Consider the following 25608-nt stretch of genomic DNA (forward strand, 5'->3'; position numbering starts at 1 on the left):
GCGATGGTGGTCGAGAAAGTGAGTACACGCGCTTGAAGAGTAATGATGGGTGGTTGAACGTTAAATATTTAAATGAAGGACAAATATGAGTTTTCATCTCAGGATATTTTAGAAATATTAAAAGTGGATTACAGAAAACAAAACGTATGATTGCAAATAGAATTGTCTTTTGTCAATCCGTTCGTGGCCGCGTTCGTCCGTGTAGCATTATCTAACAAAATAGGCTCCAAAAAAAATTTTTTTAGGACCACTAGACTATAGATTATGGCCAAGGACTACTTTTTGCTTAAGCTAGTTCTATATATACTAGTAGTTCCCCCACTTTTGCTTTCAACACGGAGACCGAGCTTCCATTAACACACCAGTACCACTGTCTCTGTGTACTCCGAAGGGGAGATCGGTCGAGAAATGGTGTTTTCCGGCGACGGCGTCGGAGGGGGAGGCTCTGGATGGCCCAACACAAAGAGCCTGGCCCTCCATGTGCTCACCGGCCGGTGGTTCATGGTATTCGCCTGCTTCCTGATCATGTCTGCCGCCGGAGCCACCTACATGTTCGGCCTCTACTCCGGCACCGTCAAATCCTCCCTGGGCTACGACCAAACCACCCTCAACCTCCTCAGCTTCTTCAAGGACCTCGGCGCCAACGTCGGCGTCCTCTCAGGCCTCATCAACGAGGTCACGCCGCCGTGGGTCGTCCTCTCGCTCGGCGCCGTCCTCAACTTCTTTGGGTACTTCATGATCTGGCTCTCCGTCACCAAGCGAACAACGAAGCCCCACGTCTGGCAAATGTGTCTCTACATCTGCGTCGGAGCCAACTCGCAGGCTTTCGCCAACACTGGCGCGCTGGTGACGTGCGTGAAGAACTTCCCGGAGAGCCGCGGCGTGGTGCTGGGGCTGCTCAAGGGCTTCGTCGGCCTAAGCGGCGCCATCATCACTCAGCTCTACCACGCCGTCTACGGCGACGACCCCAGCGCGCTCATTCTGCTCATCGGCTGGCTTCCGGCCGCCATATCCTTTGCCTTTCTCCGAACGATTCGGATCATGAAGGTTGTGCGCCAGCCGAACGAGCTGAAAGTTTTCTATAACTTTCTCTACATATCGCTGGCCCTCGCCGGATTTCTCATGATCATCATAATCGTCGAGAAAAGGTTTAACTTCACGCAGTCGTCGTCCTGCTTCTGCTCTTTCTACCACTCGCTGTAGTCTTCAAAGAAGAATACTACATTTGGTTGAGCAAGAAATTTGCCGGCCGAAAATCAGCGGAAAATCCGCCGCAAATTGATATTATAGTGAATGCAGACAACACTTTGACCCCCTCGCCGTCCACCATCGAACTACCCAGTTCCCAAAAGCTGCAACAAACTTCAAATTCGTCTCAAATTGATCATTCTCTACCTAGTACCCAGAAGAAACAAGAACCTTCTTGCTTCAAAACCATATTCCGGCCACCGGACAGAGGAGAAGACTACACCATTCTCCAAGCACTCTTTAGCATCGACATGCTAATTCTCTTCTTCTCCACGATTTGCGGCGTGGGAGGGACTTTAGCGGCCATAGACAACCTGGGACAGATCGGGGCTTCCTTAGGATACCCAAAACGAAGCATTAGTACTTTCGTTTCGCTAGTGAGCATCTGGAACTATCTCGGCAGAGTGGTGGCCGGATTCGCCTCCGAAATCTTCCTAACCAAGTACAAGTTTCCCCGGCCTCTAATGCTCAGTCTCGTCCTCCTCCTATCCTGCCTCGGCCACGCCCTCATCGCCTTCAATGTCAAGAACGGCCTCTACTTCGCATCAGTCATCATCGGATTTTGTTTCGGCGCGCAATGGCCGCTGCTGTTCGCCATCATCTCTGAAATTTTCGGGCTCAAATACTACTCCACGCTCTACAATTTTGGTGGAGTTGCTAGCCCGATTGGATCGTATATACTGAACGTGAGAGTCGCGGGGCATTTATACGACAAGGAGGCTGATAAGCAGATGAAGGCACTGGGGATTGTTAGAAAGGCCGGGGAGGACTTGGATTGCAAGGGGGAAGAGTGCTTTCGATTGGCTTTCATCATAATCATGGCAGCGACAGTGGTCGGGGCAATGGTTTCGGTGATTTTGGTGCTTAGGACGAGGAAATTTTACAAGAGTGACATCTATAAGAAGTTCAGGGAGGAGGCCAAGGCAGCCGAGGCGGCGGAGGAGATGACAGTCCCCGGAAACGGCGTTGGACCCGCGACACCGGTGGTCAAGGTCGGATAAAGAGATCGATTGGTGTAAGAATATATAGGCAGGTCGATTGATACAAATACATACAGAATTGAAAGGGAGGGGTTTGTCCCACTGGTTTGGCCGTAAAAGGGTACCCCACCGGTTTGTGATATTCATTTGGCGGCCGTAAAAGGGTACCCTTTTTCTTCTTCCTTTTTTGGGGCCAAATCTCTTCAGATTGCCATAAATGTCAGAAACAATCTGTGTTTCTGTCTTGGGCCTACTGTTTAAAGCTCTAGCTCTCCTAAGCCTCAATCCTCCCAGTTATTTGTGTAGTGATAGCTCTGTTCATGTTTGGTGAGCCTTACACTAAGAATAACAATGAGTAAACACAAACCCGAGTCTATCTATTTAAATATTTGCCATCTTTAAGCCCTTGAAAGTACTTATAAACTGAGTAACTTCAAAATTTGATTTATACTCTGGTTAATCAATAGATATACAAGGCCAAACAGAGTTTAAATATAGGACCCTTTGGGCTTCAGGTTAATATAGTTCTATTAGGAAATGGGAATGGATATGCAAAACGAAAACAGAAAATAAATATAATATGAAATAAAAATAAAAAAAATAATATTTTTTAAAAAATAAAAAATAAAAACACTGGAAAACAAGTAAACAAAAAAAAATATAGGGTTTTTTTTATAAATATAATTTTTAATATAAAAATTATTAAGAAATACTTATTTAATATAAAAATAAACATAAATTCTATAATCCATTGAGGTACGCTAACCTGATACTGCTGCTACTTATTATTCCTTGCACTTGTGAGATATTAAACTTTTTTAATTGTTTATTGTCTACCTTAGTCTTTTATTACAACAAAATGTCTCACGTACCCAATACTTGGGTGCAATCACTGTTCTTGCTCAAAGGGGACATCAATACTGTTCCATCAAATCAAACCCCACTCCAACAGTGGTCCGTCACCTTTAAACGTTATAGAAGTACTAGCAGTTGACTCAATACGATTTCATCTTTTCTATATTTTCAGAAACAAACACTTACAGATGAACAGTTATTCTAATCATCAATAAGAACTCTTAATCCTAACAAAAGAAAGAACCCTCACAGACCAAACAAGTAATATCTTCACCGACCAGAAGTAATGCTGTGTCTAAGAGAAGGTCATTACCCTTGCAATCGGGCAGCAATCCAATGCTTTTAGAAGATACGGGAAGAATGGTAAGCCCAGATTCATCAGTTAGCTCATTAATGATTTCATTACCTCTGTAGGCCCAGGGTTTGTAGCTGTTGATTCAGCCAGTTTTTTGTTCACCGCGGTTAGTGTACGTAGGGTTAAGAAACCTATCTTGTTTCTCTCTCCTCTCCTCTCTCTCTCACCTTCCCTCTTTTTCTCCAATATCCTCTCTCTCCGCAGTGATCCGCGAAGATGTAGCGATGATCAGCATGCAAGAGGCAGCAAGGTGAGGTGAGGCAGCGGCGGCGGCAACTAGAGGAAGGTGGCGAGAGACTTGCTGGAAAAGAAAAGAAGAGAGGAGAAAAAATTACTGACGGAAACTCCACAAAATTGATGGGAGTGACGTTCACCCCATTATAGGAGTGAACAAAATCGCACTCTTTTTCATAAGCTAGGAATACAAACATTAACAAGCCTTAACAATATTGGTAAGTAATGGCGGTTGACCTCTTCCCTGCATCACTTTTGCTGTGGTTCTCTTCTCTGGTATCTGGAACTCAAAATAACAACGAAAAAGTGTCACAAATGAATGAAAGAAAAAAGAATGAGGTTGCTTAATAATTCTAAAGATCTGAGACAAAGGGTATACACACAGGGACGGATGCAAAAATTTATGTAGGGGGAGGCTGAAATTTTTTTTTAAGATGTAAAACTATACATTACAGATTTTGGGGTGGATTGTAATTTTTTTGGGATTAATTTATTATTAAAAATTATTTTTTATATTTAAAAAATTAATTTTAATTGTGAGCTGCCCTGGACAACTCAAGTGTAGATCTGCCCTAGGCTGAAGTTGCAAATGAGTTGAGTCATCACAAGTGGGTTGGTGGTCAGCTCTATAAAACCTTTGTTCGAGTTTGTTCATTAAAGTAAACTAGTTGATTTTGAGTTAACTTTAAAGTTTGATTTATAAACGAGTCGATTTTGAATTCAATAAAGTTTTGCTCATTAAAACTCGCAAACATGTTCGAATAGAGAAATGTTAATACTAATAAACTTGATTAGAGAGTTTTAAACATCCTTATTAGAATATCGCGAATAATTCATAATTTAATAACCTCGTTTATAAATATATTATTTAACATAAAATTATTTAACTTTAAATTATTATAATAATATAATTAAATTAAATATTTTTAAAATTATTATATATTAATTTAATCATTTATGTACCTAAAATAAAGTAAAATATCAAATTAGATTTAAATCAAATAACAGATTTTGGCAAATTCTAGCTCAAGCTCAGACTTGGGCTTCAGCTTGCCAATAGGGGCTCGAGTTTAGAAATTGACTAACGAGTTAGAATTTAAAATTAACAAAACTCAACTCAACTCGATTTAATTGCAACCCAGTTCATAAGTCACTCTCAATGGGCCTGGATTCATGAATGAGAACGCTAGATTTTAATGGCGGATTGCTCCTAGTTGGACCATTGTGACTTGGGAGTTCTTTATACACCTGAGTTTGGAGACCAACATTGAGGTATAATGCACCAGTTTTGGCAAAATTTCTGTGCAAAGTCTCATTTTATTTAAAATGTTGCTTAAAATATTAAAAAATAAATTATTACTGTCAAACGTCACCCAATAAATTATGAATATCAAACTAAAAAGAAAAGTATTTTATAAATGTCACTTCTAGAAAACTTCCAAGTCTTGAGCGGCAAAAAAAACCACTGCACCAACCACTGTCACAAATATATATGATTATAATGAAAGCCAATTTGGAGCACTCTTCCCCCTAGCAATCCATGTTTTTGCCTTGGTAGCAAGCCCTCAATGTCTACATTTACTTCTAAACGATACGAGATTATCACATTGAGCACATATGACTCAATTGGGCAAATAACGAGCTCGAAAATTTATTTTAATTAGGGGTGTTCAAAAAAATCGGTGTACCGTAGAAATTGGCCAAACCGATCCGATAGCAGTCGAAAACGGTTTGAATTCTTTCCAAATCGTGCGGTTTGCAGTTTAAACAGTTTGTCAAGAAAATAATAAAAAAAATTATAAAAAAAATATTATTATAAAAATCTAATAATTAGTAGTCTATCCTATTTATTTTTATATTATTTTATCTTTATTTTTTTTTCTATTTATTTACATTTAATTATTTTTATTTATAAATATTTGTGTCTTTATTTATCATTTTTAAATATCTTTCTAAGTGATTTTAAATAGTATTTCAAATCGTGGTAAATCGTAAATGCGGTATGGTTTGGTGCGATTTGGTCGAACCCAAACTAGACCGTGGTATAATTTAGTTAAAAAATTATACTAATAATTTGGCATACTAAAAATAATTTATACTGATAAAATCGCATCGCGAACATTTTTTATTTTAATTATAACTATGAAGAGTAAAAAGTTGGTTAGGAATAAAATTTCTCTTTTAGCATGTTAGGTGTTGTAGGGGTGGTATGGTATTTCAGGTGTCAGCATCCATGCCAGTTAGCCTGTCCCCAAGTGCTTTAATTTTAGAGCAATGCTAGGCGTACGTGGCAGCACACCATTGGGTGTGCTGCACCTCACGTGAGAGAGGCGCCTCTCTCACGTGAGGTGCAGCACACCCAATGGTGTGCTGCAAGCTGGGGTCATGACTGTCATCAGTCATGACGCCCAGCATTTTTCTTAATTTTATAACCCATCCTCAAACCGTACGCAAATTTGTTGATCACACGGTTTCGACTTCTGGCATCACTCTTATTAATTAATTCTTCCAATCCATGTTCAAAAGGTAAGGTTGGTTTAATTACATAATAATTCTCTTTCTTTCTTTCTTTTTTTTTTTAAAAAAAATAATTTTTATGATTTAATAATACATTAAGCATGTAAATTACGAGTAGGAGTGACTTATGGTCTACTATAAGATTTTATTCAAAAATAATAAATATATGTTGGAATTGGCGAATACTTCGGGAATTCTTGTTTCTCACACCGGGTACGCCTACGTGAGCTTAGGGAAACTGAAGTGTTACCCAACTAAATATGATCCCTACGCGCGGGATACGGGGTTTTTTATATTATTTTAAGTTTTAGGCCCATTTTTGAGGCATATATATTTTTGCTTCTTTTGTTCAATTGTAAGGTTGAATCTGCTGTAATCGGAAAATATAGTAAAAAATTCTTTGCAGGACGTAGCCCTAACTTGGGGTGAACCTGGGTAATCTCGTGTGTCTCTCTTTTTTTTTCTTGGTTTCTTGTGTGATCGTCTGACTCGGTTGCGATAAATCCCTTCAATATAATCACTATCTATTTGAACACCCCGACATATATATATATATATATATTTAGTTTTTGAAACCCAACTCTATAATACAAAAGAAAAGATTTGTTTTAATAAAATAAATTTGAAGAAGTTTAGATTATTAATGATGAATTAGTGGGGGGCAAGAAAGTGGGGCGCTTGAGTTGAGATGAGAAATAAGATATTGATTAATTATATGGTATTTAGGTAGTAGAGTTCAATAATTGAACGGCAAGGCAAGTCGCCATCAAGAATTCAACATCAGCTAGGCATCACAGTTGTAAGGCTTATGTTAATGATGACTTCTGGTACTTATTTAATATATTTTATAATAATTATATATTTTTCTTAATAGTTAATTTTTTTATTGGTTAATAATAATTATATCATATTTTAAAATATTTAAATACACTTTTAACATAACCCTAAAATTAATGGCCAATTGGGTGGCCCCAACATTTTGGAGATGATAGTTACAAGCAATGGATATTGTCCATTTAAGACTATCCAATGATGATAGATACTATGTAAAGACCATTCCAGACATTGAAGGTGATGAAGATGTGGATAGTTCAAGAGAAGAAGATGACGAAGGTGAGTAGTAGAGGTCGTGGGAATATGTAGAGGATGAGAGTGAGCGGTTTTAATTTATATATTTACGTAGCAGTGTTTATTAATTAAGATATAGGATTAAAAAGATAAAATATAAAAATTATTTTAAATTTTAATTTTTTTAATATATTTATTAAATTTATTTAGTAATCTCTTAGAAAATAAATCAAATGATTTCTTATTTAGTATTTTTCAAATATGTTTATTTCTCCCTTCTTTAAATAAGCATATATTTGATCTTAAAAAATGATACATATGTCCTCTAATATATTTTAAAAAATTAAACAAACAGTTTGATAAAGAATTTAAAATATTTTTTAAATTTATCTTGATCATTCTATATATTGGTTTAAGAAGCATTTTAATCTTATCTAGATATAAGTTTATCTTACTCATTTTAACAAACACTACTTTAATAAAAAAAGAAAAAAAAAAAGTGATAGTAAAATGTGGTTACACCTCATTGTGATAGATCGTTCGTTTTTAATAAAAAAAAGAGTATAAAAATAAGAAGGAAGTAAGGTAAACTGGCATATTTAAGATATGAGATTTCCTATTTGGTGATAACCAGAGCTTGTGATTTTATGGTCACATCGGACAATCTTTTTATCCAGCCTTCACCTCCGATCATCTATCACCACTATTTCCGGCAACTTCCATCTCCACCTCCTCGGCCTTGGCCTCCGTTGTCTTCTTGAACCTCTTATAAATGCCACTCTTATAGAACTTCCAAGTCCTAAGCACCAATAAGGCCGAAACAATTGCACCAACCACCGTCACTATTGTGATTATGATGAAAGCCAATCTAAAGCATTCTTCACCCTTGCAATCCATGCTGTCCTGACCCTTCCTAGCAATCCCAAACGCCTTCATCTGTTTCTCAGCCTCTTTGTCGTATAATCGACCAGTGATTACCACGTTAAGCACATACGATCCGATTGGGCTGGCAACCACCCCAAAATTTAATAGCGTCGAGTAGTACTTGAGCCCAAATATTTCAGAGATTATTGTCAGCAACAACGGCCATTGTGCCCCGAAACAAAATCCAACGATGATCGATGCGACGTAGAGACCGTTCCAGACATTGAAGGCGATGAGAACATGGCCGAAACAAGAGAAGAGGAGAACGATAGTGAGTAGTAGAGGTCGTGGGAACTTGTACTTGGTTAGCAAGATTTCAGAGGCGAATCCGGCCACGACACGGCCGAGATAGTTCCAGATGCTTATTAGCGAAACAAAGGTGCTAATGCTTTTAGTTGAGTATCCGAGTGAAGCCCCGATTTGTCCTAGGTTGTTTATGGCTGTCAGAGTGCCTCCGATGCCGCAAATTGAGGCAAAAAAGAGGATTAGGAGGTCAATGCTGCAAAGTGCTTGGAGAATGGTATAGTCTTCACCTCTCTCCGGTGGCCGAAATGCATCTTTGTACCAGGACATCGAAACTTCTTGCCCCAGTGGTGCCGGTACTGGTGGTGTGACTGGTGTCCTAGTGATGACTTCCAACTGATCTGGGTCATCCACAGCTTGTGTTCTGCTCTTAGAAATTTCATATTCTTCCTTGATCACAATAACGAGTGGGAGGAAGAGAATAATGAGGACAGAGGCCGTGCTGATGCCGTACTCAAACTTACTAAAGGGAGTTTCGTTTTGAAGAATGATGACAATCATGAGAAAACCAGCCAGGCCCAATGATATGTAGAGGAACTTGTAGAAAACTCGGAGCTTGTCTGGCTGCTGCCGGACATCATTGATGGTTCGAATGGTTCGGAGGTTGGCAATATATATGGCGGTGGGAAGGCACGCGAGAAGCAAAATGAGAGCGTTGGCGTCTTCGCCATAGATGCTGTGGTAGAGTTGCGTGAGGATGGCGCCACTGAGGCCGATGAAGCCTTTGAGTAACCCCAATACAAGGACACGACTTTCTGGAAAGTTCTCAACACAGGCGACGAGGGAGCCATTTTCGGAGAAGGTTTGGGAATTGGCGGCCAGAAAAATGTAGAGACACATGTGCCAGACCTGGGGACTAGCCATTCTTTTGGTTAGGGCGAGCCAAAACATGAAGTAGCCGAAGAAGTTGAGGGCGGCGCCGAGAGAGAGGACCACCACCGGCGGCATGACTTGGTTGATAAGGCCAGGGAGGATGCCGACGTTAGCACCCAAGTCCTTGAAGAAGCTCAGCAAGAGAAGGGTGGTTTGGCTATAGCCAAGGGAGGATTTAAGGTTATTAGAGTAGACACTAAACAAGGAGGTGGTGCCATTAACGGACATAATGAGGAAGGAGGCAAATAACATGAACCATCGGCCGTTGAGGATTTGGGGGGTCGAGGCCCATCCACTGCCGGAAAACGCCATCTTTCCTTCTATTGTGGACTAAACGAACAATGCGTTAGTATGATCATGTACCACTAATTCCATTGGTCATATATATATATATTACTTGGACAATCTTTTGGACAATTTGAAGCAGCCTGGTTGCTTTTTGGAACAGTACGTTTGTTTGGCGGAGTAGGCTTGGAGCGGTTAAATGATGTGCTTATTATTCTGTTATTAAAAAATTTGGTGTTACTAAACTAAGCTTAAAACAAACAAAGCTAAATGCTACGATCAAGTGCCATCCGTAAAATTGAGCTTCTTCTTTTTTTTAATCAAAGTCTAAATAACGAAGTGACAACCTTCTTGTCCTCATATAACTATGCCCTTAATAGAGATGTAACTTTTTATTTAATTCAAAGGGGGTGTGCAACTTTCTTGACTATGTTAAAATTGCTCCGTGTTTGGGTAAGGTTGTCCCTTTGTTAAAATAAGATTGCATATAATTTCGTTACTCCAACGTTCCAACAGAATGCTTATATAAAATATTCATCATTATAATGATTTTTTGTTTACTAATAAAGCTGATCACTTTTGTTCATGGATCATTAATTTTTTTTTATTCCTTGAACATTCAACCATAGCAAGATAAGATAAAAGCTACATAATGTTGCCTTAGAGTATGGCGTAAGTGGTAAAGTTCTCAAATTTTTTTCGAGAATTATAAAAAATCAATTCTTAATGAAGACAAAAATATTTTATTTAGTGGAGATTGATTGCGTGTTCGCTTGAAAATATATAAATTTGTTATCGCATTCGATTTATTTAGAGGTCAAATCAAGGAGAAGGGCGGTCTCTTGCAAGAACAGACTGACGAAGTCCAAACATCTGAATCATAAAAAAAAAATAATAATTACATAATATAATGATAATAAGAATAATAATAATATATCAGAAGGTTAATATATTATTCTAATAAGATAATATATATTTTTGATAAGATAAACGCGTGTGATTTTGGCATCATTTATATTTCATGGATTTTTTCGAGGACAGTAGCATTGACGAACCTAACGGTGTGGAAACTGAGATGTTATGCAAATTGATGTGACCCATTAATTGAATATAATTATTAGTGCTTTATTTTCAAAAATGGAGTTGCCTTATAATTTTGTGTTACCACTGCCCCCTGTAGTTGTAGCTAAAGATGTCAAAGGGCTGGGTGGCCCGTGGGGTGGCTATGGCCCAGGCCGTCACTATTCAAACAGGCCAGACCATGCTTGGGCCCCGGGGGGGGGGGGAAGAATTTGGGCCCATAGCCGACTGGACCTGATTAGTTGGGATCTTATGGGCCCGCCCCATGAGACCCTTATGGGCCCAGCCAGTTAGGCCCATTGGACCTGATCCCTTAGGACCTTATGTTATTCTTGCTCATTTATTTTTTTAACTATGTTATTCTTTATTAATTATTGATATTAAATGCTAAAATATTTATATTTTATAATATATATAAATAATAAACATCAATATATTTAAAAAATTTAAATTAAATTTTTTATATATTTAAATTATAAATAAATATTCTTATTTTTATATGTACATTATTTTTCATATTAATTCACAAAAAAATTTACAAGGCATATAAAATTTTGAAATATAAAATAATAAAATAATATTTAAAACTTAAGATAAAAAATTATTTAAGAAAAGAAAAAAATTATTTTTTATATATGCATTATTTTGATATTTATATATGTATTATTTTTCTTTTTAAAAAAAAGACCGAGCTCGATAGGCCTGGCTTAGCAAGGCCTCAAGCCTGGCCCATTAGGCCCAGGGGCTGGCCCAGCCGGCCCCCTACAAGGGGGCCGTGGGTGGGCCAAGCCCTACCTATCATTATTTTTCTCATCATTTAGTGAATTAATATCACATGTGTACATTATATGTGATCATAATTCATTTATGGGATTTATAAAAAAATTTCATTTATGGGATGGAAAGTGTTGCCACATTAATTAGTTTCAAAAGCAAGCTCTAGAACAGTTGTTGCCATAAATGCTTACTTGAATGCCTCCAATTCTTCTTTCCATCACTCATTTTCTTAGAAATTTCAACCTCCACAACAACACAGACGTGGATGGATTTTCACATTTATTTCTTCTTTTCTCTTTCTAAATTCTTTTTAAATTGCTCCAACGTCCCATCAAAGTTGAAGTCTCCTCTTCTTTCCTGGTCCAACTCAACTAAATAAAATACGATTACCCAAAAACCCTTCACACAAGGCAAGTCTCACAAGGTCAGACTATGGAGTATGGAGCCACATAGTTATTGAAGCTCTTGGTAAGTACCTATCCATCTAGAAACCATGATAAGCAACCTCGTTTTCTCAACCAACGGTGTAAGTAATCAGGCCTAATATTTTTTTTTAAGAAGTCCGATACACAACAGTTTTCAGTCAGAATTGTCAGTTTCCTTCTATAATCTATGGACCAGACCCACACCAGTAACTAGATTAAATCGGGATACATTCGAGTTAAAACCCATGTCCCCATCTCTCAATTAGCAACAGTTGATACAATGCCCTATTGTCCAGAATTTAAACACAACCTTGGCATATCTAACATCCATGCGAATGACCATTTGCGCTACCTCAAAAGGTTAATTAGAATAATATTATAATGATCAGATTAAGAACAACTTTAAATGTAACATTATTACTTTATTTCGATCTCCCACTAACTTATCACTTTGAAAAGGTTCTGAGTAACTTTTTATTATAATTGTAGGTCAGATAGTTATGGGTGTAATTGCTTATTTGCTAATTCAAATCATATTGTATTTATTATTAGTGATTCCTTATATCATCAAAAAGTAATTTTGCATTTCATTCTCTAATTCTTAATTAATTAATTGCATTTGTTTTTGTGTGGATAATTTAGTTTAATTAGCATTTATAAAATCTTCCCAATGCTGGTGGGAAGTGGATGAATAATATACTTAAGGGGCGTTTGGTACATGAAAAATTTTTAGATTTTTGAAAATCTTAGTTTGGGAATCTACATTCTCATATTTGGTACAATTTTTTTTAAAAAAATTCTAAAAAAATAACATTCCCATAATTTATTTTTAATCAACTTTTTGACAAAAAAATTCCATTTGGGGGGGGGGGGGGATTTCGGATTCCCATGGAGTTTGGAAAATTTTTAACAAATAAAAAGTGTAAAACACCCTTTGCCCTCTTTCTGTAGCCCTTTTATGATTATCTTTCTCATAACTTGCTTCTTACAAATACATACATAATATATTATATATACATAATGTATAAAAAAATGACATTATTTAATTTCTAAAAAGGTTGTGAGTCCCAATATTTTATATACTAAAAAGAATTTATCACTTTAAAACAAAAACTCAAATAAGTATAATTTTTTAAAAAAAAAATATGAGTTCTCAAAAATAATACATTTAACCCAAACATAAAAATATAAAATTTTAGAAAAGAAAACGCCCTTATATGCACGAAGATGAGGAACCAATCCTTGAACTTGGCAGTGTTTGGAAGCCATCATTTAATATTAGGCTTAAGTTTGGATTAATCAATACTATTGTAACGCCTCGTTTTCTAAGGCGCATTATAAACTTAGGATGATTTTTTGGGACAATAATTTTTTTCCTTTCAAGCTAATCCTAAATCACATCATATCTCGAATCCTTCCCAGAATTCTCATACATTAATCTCGAAAGATAATCATTATACACATCAAATGCGAGAGCAATGATCGAACTTGATATCTTAACATTTATCATAAATCAATTCTTACATCATCGTTCCTTAACATAACTTTATACAAAGTATGAGTTCTTATCTAACATTAACCCTAAATAAGATTATACATCATCATTTCTCAAAACATTCAGAATTCAAAGTAGCAGAACTTAAATACATGAGCTACATAACATACATTTCATTCCTCATGCACTCTGCTAAGTGTCATTTCATGCTTTACTCATCCTCGTATCTGCTACAATCTCCATCTGGAATATTTGAATATTTCAGGGGTAAAAGCCAAGTTAGATGATGAATCATCTAAATAAGGGTACAAAAAGCATATTTTGTGCATGTATGCAATGTCTTACTCATTGTAAGTGTCAACTGCACCTTTCATGCTACTCACCATTTTTGCAGCCACCTTTTTCGAAATCGGGGTGTATGGGTAGAGCAGCGGTGCCAGTTTGTACTCCCTACGACCACAATATGCGTGATCAATGATATCAACGTGTATTTATCCATTTCATAGTCATGTCATGTATGTCGTCTACGTGATAGATACATATCAGGGCATGTCAATATGATGAAAACATTCTAGAGGATCGGGTTTTTTAAACATAAATTATTTACAAACCAAGCATTTTTCATAAAACTAAGTCCAGTTAGGAAGTACCACTTACCTTTTCAATCTTATCGTGCTATCTCGATATTCGTCCCTAACCTCAAAATGCGTGCATCGCCTCGATTTGCGTGCCAATCTCAAAATTCGCACAAGTCACCTTGATTTAATTCTCAAAACATCCTAATCACTATATAAATATTAAAACTTATTTTTCCAATATTTGTTGCATTTTCTTTATTCTTCTATCTATTTTTCCTATTTTTTTCAATAAATCCAAACTAAATATTTCTAAAATATTTCACTACGACAATTCATAAAATAATATTCTTGAATTTTTAAAATTTTTTAAGAAATTTTACTTACCTTAACTTAACATCTCTAGCTTCCTCGGTATGCGTGCTATATCCTTAAAATACGTGCCCGGACCGTTTTTCTCGCCAAAATCTTTGGAATATTACCAAAATATAAGTTCCTATTTTTTGATATTTTTTCAGGATTTGTTTTTTTTTTTATTTTTCTTTATTTCTTTTCTTTTCTTCTTCCTCCCACCTCCCCTGCTCCTGCAACTCTCTTTTTTTTCTTTCTTCTTTCTTTTCTTCTTCTTCTTCTTCTTCCTTCTCTTCTCTTCTCTTCTTCTTCCTCTCTTTTCTTCTTCTGCTGCAACGCACCGGCGAGCATAGTGCGCCTGGCGCATGGCTGCCTTGCGGCCTTCGCCACCGCTTGCTCGCGCCACCGTTGGCCACCCCTTACTGCCTTGGCCTTCCCCTGCTTGCGTTCGGATGTCGAGCTCGCAACCATGGCCGCCTAGCTATTGGAAACTTGCAGCCATGGCTGCCGCAAGCTGTTGCGGCCTGCTCCGACTGCCTTCAGCCTTTCTCGTGGCTAGGTTCGACAGTCGTCGCAAGCTCCCAGCTTCTCCTTCGCGATCTCTCTCTCTCTCTCTACTATCGACAAAACTTGCTGCCATTCTCCTTGGCCAAGCCCTCTCTCTAATTACTTGCCCTTTGCTTCACAATTTCTCCTCTCTATTTATAGGCAATTCCATTGCCTCGAGCCTAACATAGTGTCATCCCTCAATGTGTGAAACCTACTCCAAATGAACCACGGGGCATGGCTATGAAGTTTTTGGGAGTTGCAAGGTATGGGCTATGGCATGGCTGCCATCACTCACTCTCACACACACACACGTACAAATATGTATATATATAATTATATAATTATACATATATTATACATTTAAATCTCATTTCTTATTTTTATTTCATTTGAGTAATTTTGTAATTACAATTATATCCTTAAATACTAAATTAATTTATATTTCAATACCAAAAACGCAAAATTAATTACCCAAGATTAACTCGATAATGGCGATTTTGCCCCAGCGTCCTCACTGAGCTATCGTTTCATCCCGAAACCACTAAAGGGTTGATCTTTACGCAAAACCGGAGCCCTTCCATTGATTTTTCGGGAGTTCCCAACAATGATTTGATTTTATAGCCTAAATGGCAGCTGTATTTTAACTGCACCGAAAATTGCTCCCGATTCGATTTCTTTCGATACCATAAATCCTATCTCGAAACGCTCGTCGAGACCATATCATTTTCCTTAGGCAATTTTACTCCGAGATATTCCCTGCAGCTGATTCGGTACTTATAACTGCTATTAAACCAATTTTTTGGTATTCTAAATTTATCGAAATTACGTGACAACCTTATACGAACACGGGGTATTACAGCTATAATAAGACAAATGAGTTCTTTTAAAATGGATCAATTCTTGATCATTTTCCCTTAAATATGATTAATTTTAAACAGATGGTTCTCAAGTTTTGTCGAATCCAAATTAGCAAATCAAATCTTTGTAATCAGTCTTATGACCAAATTGGGAAATGAAATCTTTTAAAATGGGTAATCAACCACTAATCTCCTTCCACGATTTGAATGTTCTAGCTGGTTTCAGTTTTTTAGTTATTGTTTTCCTTTACGTGTAATCAAAGACTTTGTTTGTTTGATGTTGCAACACTTCCTGTTAGTCAATCTTGTGGATTAGGATTGGATTGAATTTCAAACCATAATCAATCTTGTGGATTAGGATTGGATTGAATTTCAAACCATAATCGAGGAGTTTTGATTTTATATCTATTTTCGGGCTAGTACCCTTAAAAATAACCCTACAAATTTAGAATTGCTTGTGACCATATTCAAAAAAATCATTCACAAGGAGAATAATCCGGAGGGAACTTTGTTCTTATTGTGGAATACTACTCGACATGTAAGGATACCGCTTTCTATTTCAAATAAGAACTGGCCCCAAACTCCCTTCAACTTTTTGGATCTTTTGCTCTCGTTTAGTCTCTAATTAGACTAAACTTGATGGTTCATGCGTATCTTAAAAAAAAATACTAACGTAATGAATTTTATAAGATTAACTAATTTAGACTTGAGTGATCATTTAAATACCAAAAATTGAGACGCATGACACTAGTAACGACTCGGGTGAAAGACTCATCCCATAACTATTATATAATAATTATTTTAAAAACAAACCTTTAATCATCAATCAATCCTAATCACACGTGGATGTAAAATCTGGATTTAGAGATGACGATGATGATGATCTACCAGTTGTAGTATGTATTTGTGTATATATAGTCTAAATCTATATCTTTATCTTAGCGTTTTCATGTTTTTTTTATGTGATAATTCAATTTTTTTTCTATTTTGATTACATCTTTAAAACTTAATTTTTGAATTAATTTAACCTATATATTTTAATTTTTTTCATATGACAAATTATTTTTTTTACTATTTTGATTACACTATTAGACATATATTTTTAAATTAATTTAACCCTTATACTTTTATGTATAAAAAAAATAAAAGATAAAGTGAAAAAATAAAATACATATCATACTTTATTTATGTCACAGTGCAGGGGTTAAATTGACTAAAAAATATAAGTATATAAATGTAATCGAAACAATAAAAAATTTATGTTATCACAAAAAAAAAATCAAAATATAAAAATTAAATTAAATTAAAAATTTTAATTGGACACGTGAAAGAATCACAAAAGTATAAAAACAAAAATATAAATTTAGCCTATACATTTAGGATAAATTACACTTTTAGTTTTAAAATTTTACATTTCATAACAAATTGATTATTATACTTGTCCCACAACCACTAAATTTTAATTTTTGTTATAATTCAGTTTTTCTTTTGATTTTTCATCAAATTTTATTAACGAAAATTGATATAAGATATATTAATGTAAACCCCAATATTACTTAGTGTTAGAATTGACACACACTCTATAATTAAGTGATTTTAAAATTTATATTAATTTTATTAAAAAAATTTAAAAAATCAAATTATATAAAAAAATTAATTTTAGTGGCTATTGTAACAAAAATAATAATTCATTTATTATGAAATTATATATTTATATTCTTTCTATACCATCAGCTTTATCTCAATATGTGTTTTTTTTTTAAAATAAGAATTTATAAAATTATGGTCAAGGCAAATTTTGAATTGTTGGTTCCTTATGGTATGGCTACTCAAGAAGGTGATGAATTGAGTGATTAAATTTTTCTTAATTTTAATAAATATTATTGATTAAATATTTTATTAAAAAATATATTTGATAAATATAATAAATTATGTTTAAGATTAATAATAAATGTAAGCCACAAGATATAAGAAAAATAAATAATATGAAGCACAACACAATTTATAGTGGTTTGGTATTTCCACACACACCTAACCACTCTCTCAAGGTCTAACTACCTTTGGGGTTCCACTAAATCAAAATACCAAGGTTTTCACACTAACTCACCTTGGAAACTAGATGCACACCTAGATTACAATGGCTTCTAGACAACCACTACACCAACATTTTCTTTCTAACTTACTTTAAAAACTAGATTCACCTATATTTTAACGGATCGAGGAAATCTATACAATCATCAATAATAATTTAAATATTTACAAATAATTTGTCCATACTTGGACACAAATAAATAATTAAGAATAAATTATACAAAACAATAATATTTAAATAAATAAATAAGTTTATAACATCAAATGGAGAAGTTCAAATTTGTCCTAGAAACTTGAAAAACTTTTCTCCACTTGTTTTGTGGCTCTTCGATGGATGTGCAATAATACTTCAAGAGCTTCGGATTGCTTGGATGTTTTGCTTGAGAGCGTTTGAAAGCTTTCGGGTACTTTGGATATGCAATGGAAATATATGGATTATCAAAAAATGAGTTTGGGGGTATTTATAAACATTTTAGCCACTAAAGAAATGATTAATATGAAGTTTGAAATTCAAAAAATGTTTAGACTTTCTCAAATAATAAGAAAACATGTCTCACCTTCAATTCAAAATAAATTTATTTTTTACATAAGAAATTAAGATTTGAAAATTCAAATATAAGTTTTTTGAGACATAAATAATTAAAAGAAGAAAACATGTCTCTGAAAACAATCTCCTTTAATTCAAAATAAATTTATTTTTTGTATGAGTAAGAGAAATCATGTCTAAAAATAATTTTTCTTTAATTAAAAATTTAAAAACTCAAATATATGTTTTTGAGACATAAATGATTAAAACAAGAAAATATATCTAAAAGCAATCTCTTTTAATTTAAAATAAATTCACTTTTTACATGAGTAAAAGAAAATATTTATATCATAAAAATATTTTTATTAATCATTAAAACTTAATTAATATGAGCAAGTTAGCTCAACACGAATCACCAAGAAAATTAGGGGCTAAGACATAGCAACGATCATCCTCTGGGCCAAAAAATAAAAATAAAAAAAGTATTGAAAATATATACAATAGTCAGAAAAAAATTGAAACCAACATCTTCTAATATCAAGCATGAAACTCTATGATCACAATAACCAATCTCCAAAAGCAAACAATCGACCACTCAATAGGGATATAAGTATCTCAATATGTGGGTAATTTACACCAAAAATTACAAAATTTTGGTATCTTTTATAATTTGATCACTAAACTTCAATTGATTGTAAAGTGATCATAAAACTTTCAAATAAAAATAAAAAACACGGGAAAACAAGTAAACAAAAAAAAATATAGGGGTTTTTTTATAAATATAATTTTTAATATAAAAATTATTAAAAAATAATTATTTAATATAAAAATAAACATAAATTTTATAATCCATTGGGGTACGCTAACCTGATACTGCTGCTACTTATTATTCCTTGTACTTGTGAGATATTAAACTTTTTTAATTGTTTATTGTCTACCTTAAGTCTTTTATTACAACAAAATGTCTCACATACCCAATACTTGGGTGCAATCACTGTTCTTGCTCAAAGGGGACATCAATACTGTTCCATCATATCAAACCCCACTCCAACAGTGGTCCGTCACCTTTAAACATTATAGAAGTACTAGCAGTTGACTCAATACGATTTCATCTTTTCTATATTTTCAGAAACAAACACTTACAGATGAACAGTTATTCTAATCATCAATAAGAATTCTTAATCCTAACAAAAGAAAGAACCCTCACAGACCAAACAAGTAATATCTTCACCGACCAGAAGTAATGCTGTGTCTAAGAGAAAGTTATTACCCTTGCAATCGGGCAGCAATCCAATGCTTTTAGCAGATACGGGAAGTCGGGAAGAATGGTAAGCCCAAATTCATCAGTTAGCTCATTAATGATTTCATTACCTCTGTACGTAGGCCCAGGGTTTGTAGCTGTTGATTCAGCCAGTTTTTCATAGAGTGCGATTTTGTTCACCCCAGTGTAGGGTTAAGAAACCTATTTTTTTTATCTCTCATCTCTCTCCCCTTCCCTCTTTTTCTCCAACAATTGCCTCTCCTGCTGAATCCTCCCTTTCCGTGGCAGTTGGCGAGGATACAGTGGCAGTCAATGCGCAAGAGACAACGAGATGAGATGAGGTGAGGTGAAGCAGCGACAGCAAAAGGAAGGTGGCGAGAGGCTTGCTGGAGAAAAAAAAGGAAAGGGGAGAAAAAGAAGAAAAAAGTATACTGATGGAGACCCTATAAAATTGACTAGTGTTACGTTCACCCCGTTAAAGGGTGAACAAAATCGCACTCTTTTTCATAAGCTATCGCCCAGCTGTGCGTATCGGAAAGTTCTGATGCACATGCACATGCACAATACTGGAAGGAGAATAAAATACTTAGTTGGCATTTGTAAATATTAAGAATACAAACATTGACAAGCCTTAACATTGGTAATGGCGGTTGACCTCTTCCCTGCATCATTTTGCTGTGGTTCTCTTCTCTGGTATCTGGAACTCAAAATAACAACAAAAAAGTGTCACAAATTCATGAAAGAAAAAAGGAATGAGGTTGCTTAATAATTTTAAAGATCTGAGACAAAGGGTATACCATTAGATTTAGATGTTTGGTCCATTTTGTTCGTAAGTAGAGTTGCAAATGAGTTGAGTCATCATAAGTGGGTCGGTGGTCGGCTCTACAAAATCTTTGTTCGAGTTTCTTCATTAAAGAAAACGAGCTGATTTTGAGTTTAACTTTAAAGTTCGATTTATAAACGAATTAATTTTGAACTCAATACAATTTTACTGATTAAAACTCGTAAGTATGCTCAAATAGAAGATCATTAATACTAATAAACTCGATTAGAGAGTCGTAAACATGCTTAATTAAAATATTGCAAATAGTTTATTAATAATCTCATTTATAAATATATTAAAATATTTATTTATAATTTTATAAATATATTATTTAACATAAAATTATTTAAATTTAAATTATTATAATAATATAATTAAATTAAATATTTTTAAAATTATTATATATTAATTTAATTATTTATGTACCTAAAATAAAGTATAATATCAAATTAGATTTAAACCAAATAACAGATTTTGACAAATTTTAGCTCAAGCTCAGACTTGGGCTTCAACTTGCCAATAGACGCTTGAGTTTAGAAATTGAGAAACAAGTCAGAGTTTGAAGTTAGCAAAACTCAACTCAACTGAGCTCGATTTAGTTGCAAACCCATCCACAAGTCACTCTCAATGGGCCTGGATTCATGAATGAGAACGCTAGAATTTAATGGCGGATTGCTCTTAGTTGGACCATTGTGACTTGGGAGTTCTTTATGCACCTGAGTTTGGAAGACCAACATTGAGGTATAATGCACCAGTTTTCGCAAAATTTCTGTGCAAAGTCTCATTTTATTTAAAATTTTGCTTAAAATATTAAAAAATAAATTATTAGTGTCAAACGTCACCCAATAAATTATGAATATCAAACTAAAAAGAAAAGTATTTTCGTCGCCTGTGTCTCTGCCTTTGCCTCCTTCCTGAACATTTTATAAATGTCACTTCTAGAAAACTTCCAAGTCTTGAGCAGCAAAAAACCCACTGCACCAACCACTGTCACTAATATATATGATTATAATGAAAGCCAATTTGAAGCACTCTTCCCCCTCGCAATCCATGTTTTTGCCCTTGGTAGCAAGCCCTCAATGTCTATATTTACTTCAAAACGATAGGTGATTATCACATTGAGCACATATGACCCAATTGGGCAAATAACGACCCCGAAAATTGGAGAGTGTAGAGTAATATTTAGGACTAAAAATTTTAGAGATGATAGTTAGAAGCAATGGATATTGTCCACTAAGACCATCCAATGATGATAGATACTATGTAAAGACCATTCCAGACATTGAAGACGATGAGGATGTAGACGGTTCAAGAGAAGAAGAAGACGAAGGCGAGTAGTAGAGGTCGTGGGAATTTGTAGAGGATGAGAGTGAGCGGTTTGTAGCCTTTATTTTGTTATGTCATAGATTGGGTTGTCTTATTTTAATTTATATATTTACTTAGGAGTGTTTATTAATTAAGATATAGATCCAAAAAGATAAAATATAGAAATCATTCTAACCTTTTATTATTTTCAATAGGTTTGTTAAACTTATTTAGTAACCCTTAGAAAATAAGTCACGTGACTTCTTATTTAGTATTTTTCAAATATGTTTATCTCTTCCTCCTCTAGATAAGTATATCTTTGACTTTACAGATAAGAAAAAATGATATATATGTCTTCCAATATACTCTAAAAAATTTAACAAATAGTTTGATAAACAGTTTAGAATATTTTTTAGATTTATCTTTATCATTCTATATCTTGATTTGAGAAGCATTTTAACTTTATCTTGATACAAGTTTATCTCACTCATTTTAACAAATGCTACATACTTTAGTGAAAAAGAAAAAAAGTCATAGTAAAATGTGTTTACACCCATTGTGATAGATCGTTCGTTTTTAATAATAAAAAAAAGGTATAAAAATAAGAAGGAAGTAAGGTAAAATGGCATATTTAAGATATGAGATTTCCTATTTTGTGATAACCAGAGCTTGTGATTTTATGGTCACATCGGACAATCTTTTTATCCAGCCTTCACCTCCGATCATCTATCACCACTACTTCCGGCAACTTCCATCTCCACCTCCTCTGCCTTGGCCTCCGTTGTCTTCTTGAACTTCTTATAAATGCCACTCTTATAGAAATTCCAAGTCCTAAGCACCAATATGGCGGAAACCATTCCACCAACCACCGTCACTATTGTGATTATGATGAAGGCCAATCTAAAGCATTCTTCACCCATGCAATCCATGTTGTCCTGACCCTTCCTAGCAATCCCCAGCGCCTTCATCTGTTTCTCAGCCTCTTTGTCGTATAATCGACCAGTGATTACCACGTTAAGCACATATGATCCGATTGGGCTAGCAACCACCCCAAAATTTAATAGCGTCGAGTAGTACTTGAGCCCAAATATTTCAGAGATTATAGTCAACAACAACGGCCATTGTGCCCCGAAACAAAACCCAACGATGATCGATGCGACGTAGAGACCGTTCCAGACATTGAAGGCGATGAGGACATGGCCGAAACAAGAGAAGAGGAGAACGATAGTGAGTATTAGAGGTCGTGGGAAATTGTACTTTTTTAGCAAGATTTAAGGAGCGAATCCGGCCACGACACGGCCGAGATAGTTCCAGATGCTTATTAGCGAAACAAAGGTGGTAATGCTTTTAGTTGGGTATCCGAGTGAAGCCCCGATTTGTCCTAGGTTGTTTATGGCTGTCAGAGTGCCTCCGATGCCGCAAATTGAGGCAAAAAAGAGGATTAGGAGGTCAATGCTGCAAAGTGATTGGAAAATGGTATAGTCTTCACCTCTCTCCGGTGGCCGAAATGCATCTTTGAACCAGGACACCGAAACTTCTTGCTCCAGCGGTGCCGCTACTGGTGGTGTGACTCGTGTCCTAGTGATGACTTTCAACTGATCTGGGTCATCCCCAGCTTGTGTCTTGCTCTTAGAAATTTCATATTCTTCCTTGATCACAATAACGAGTGGGAGAAAGAGAATAATGAGGACAAGGACGGTGCTGATGCCGTACTCAAACTTACTAAAGGGAGTTTCGTGTTGAACAATGATGACAGTCGTGAGAAAACCAGCTAGGCCCAGTGATATGTAGAGGAACTTGTAGAAAACTTGGAGCTTGTCTGGCTGCTGCCCGACAACCTTGATGATTCGAATGGTTCGGAGGTTGGCAATATATATGGCGGTGGGAAGGTACGCGAGAAACAAAATGAGACCGTTGGCGTCTACGCCATAGATGCTGTGGTAGAGTTGCAAGAGGATGGCTCCACTGAGGCCGACGAAGCCTTTGAGTAACCCCAATACAAGGACACGACTTTCTGGAAAATTATTAATGCAGGCGACGAGGGAGCCAGTTTCGGGGAAGGTTTGGGAATTGGCGGTCAGAAAAATGTACAGACCCATGTGCCAGACCTGGGGACTGGCCATTCTTTTGGTTACGGCTAGCCAAAACATGAAGTAGCCGAAGAAGTTGAGGGCGGCGCCGAGAGAGAGGACCACCGCCGGCGGCGCGACTTGGTTGATAAGGCCAGAGAAGATGCCGACGTTAGCACCCAAGTCCTTGAAGAAGCTCAGCAGGAGAAGGGTGGCTTGGCTATAGCCAAGGGAGGATTTAAGGTTATTAGAGTAGAGACTAAAAAAGGAGGTGGTGCCATTAACGGACATAATGAGGAAGGAGGCAAACAACATGAACCATCGGCCGTTGAGGACTTGGAGGGTCAAGGCCCATCCACTGCCGGAAAACACCATCTTTCCTTCCATTATGGACTACACGAACAATGTGTTAGTATCATCATGTCCCACTAAATTCCATTGGTTATGTATATATACATATATATATATATAGTAACAGAATCATGACACAAATGATCTTTACATTGAATATGTAACTTAGATTCAACATAAAAAGCTATTGGTTTGCCGTTGAACACGACACTACAAGTACTGATTAGTATCTCATACATACAACCCGTGTGAAATGCATACCATAATATTGTCAACTTAATTAGGTAGAAATTTATGAATACAAAAATGTATGAAATAGCTCGCAACATTAATTTGTTAATCAAAATGAATAATTAAGTTCAAAAGGAATATTGTATATTGTCAACTTAATTAGGTAGAAATTTATGAATAAAACAATATGTACAAAATACTGTTGATGAAGATGAATGGGAAACCAAATCCATATTTCTAACGTTGTACTATCACGTTTTTTTTCATGTGGCTATTCATTTTTTTTTATTTCAATTACATTATTTAATCTACATTTTCAAGTCAATCCAACATACGTAATTTAATTTTTTTTTTCATATGATAACTCAAACTTTTCGTTATTTCGATTACACTCTATACCTATTTTTCTAGTTAATTTAATCTCTATAATTTGATATATAAAAAAATATTAAATTAACTCAACACAATTTATTTTTTTTTTACACATCAAATACAAGGAATTAAATTAATTTAAAAATACAAATGCATAGGTATACTCGAAATAACAAAAAATCTAACTTGCTAGAAGAAAAAAAAAATCAAATTAAGTAAAAAGGTGCAAATTGACTAAAAAATATAAATTTAGTAATATAATTAAAATAAAAAAAAGTTAAATGACCAGAAAAAAAATGTGAAAGTATAATGGCTAAAATATGGGTTTGACCATCTAAAATTCATACAATTTAAATTAATTAGCTAAAAATTTATAAATAGAACAATGTAGAGAAAACTCTCGACATTTGTTAATGAGAAAAAAGACCAACAATAAAAAAAAAAAAAAATCGAGTCTACAATGATAAAATTCATGCAAAATGTATACCATATTGTTAATTTAATTAGGTAGAAAGTCATAGGAAATATTTCTAAACATTTGTTAACAAAGATGAGCGTTACAATCCAAATTGCATACCATATTGTCAACTACGTAGGTAAAAATTTATGAATGAAGAATATTATTAACATTTGTTTGGTCTAAGTAGATGGCTAGAGACCCTGGAAACCTAGGTATTGTAAGCTTAATTGGCGCACATACCAGGTACTTTTTTTTTTTTTTTAGGGGGGGGGGGGGGGGGGGGTTCATTACTAATATCTTGTATTGATATATTATATATTTGTATTGATATAATACATAATATAATATAAGGTAAATATTAAAATTTT

At 35.1% G+C, this 25608-nt stretch overlaps 1 protein-coding gene and 2 pseudogenes across 1 annotated transcript; 1 reads left to right on the top strand and 2 right to left on the bottom strand.

Moving 5' to 3' along the window:
• Positions 1-342: 342 nt before the first annotated feature.
• LOC127796525 (uncharacterized) lies at positions 343-2625 on the top strand (annotated as a pseudogene).
• A 5322-nt stretch (positions 2626-7947) lies between these two features.
• Positions 7948-9687, bottom strand: LOC127797002 (uncharacterized). The gene has a single exon (XM_052329395.1). It carries the CDS (start codon positions 9667-9669, stop codon positions 7948-7950), a length of 1722 nt encoding a protein of 573 aa, XP_052185355.1. The 5' UTR covers positions 9670-9687.
• A 12792-nt stretch (positions 9688-22479) lies between these two features.
• LOC127797003 (protein NUCLEAR FUSION DEFECTIVE 4-like) lies at positions 22480-24201 on the bottom strand (annotated as a pseudogene).
• Positions 24202-25608: the final 1407 nt, after the last annotated feature.

Source organism: Diospyros lotus, chromosome 3 (genome assembly GCF_014633365.1).
Source record: "Diospyros lotus cultivar Yz01 chromosome 3, ASM1463336v1, whole genome shotgun sequence".
NCBI classification, from domain to species: Eukaryota; Viridiplantae; Streptophyta; class Magnoliopsida; order Ericales; family Ebenaceae; genus Diospyros; species Diospyros lotus.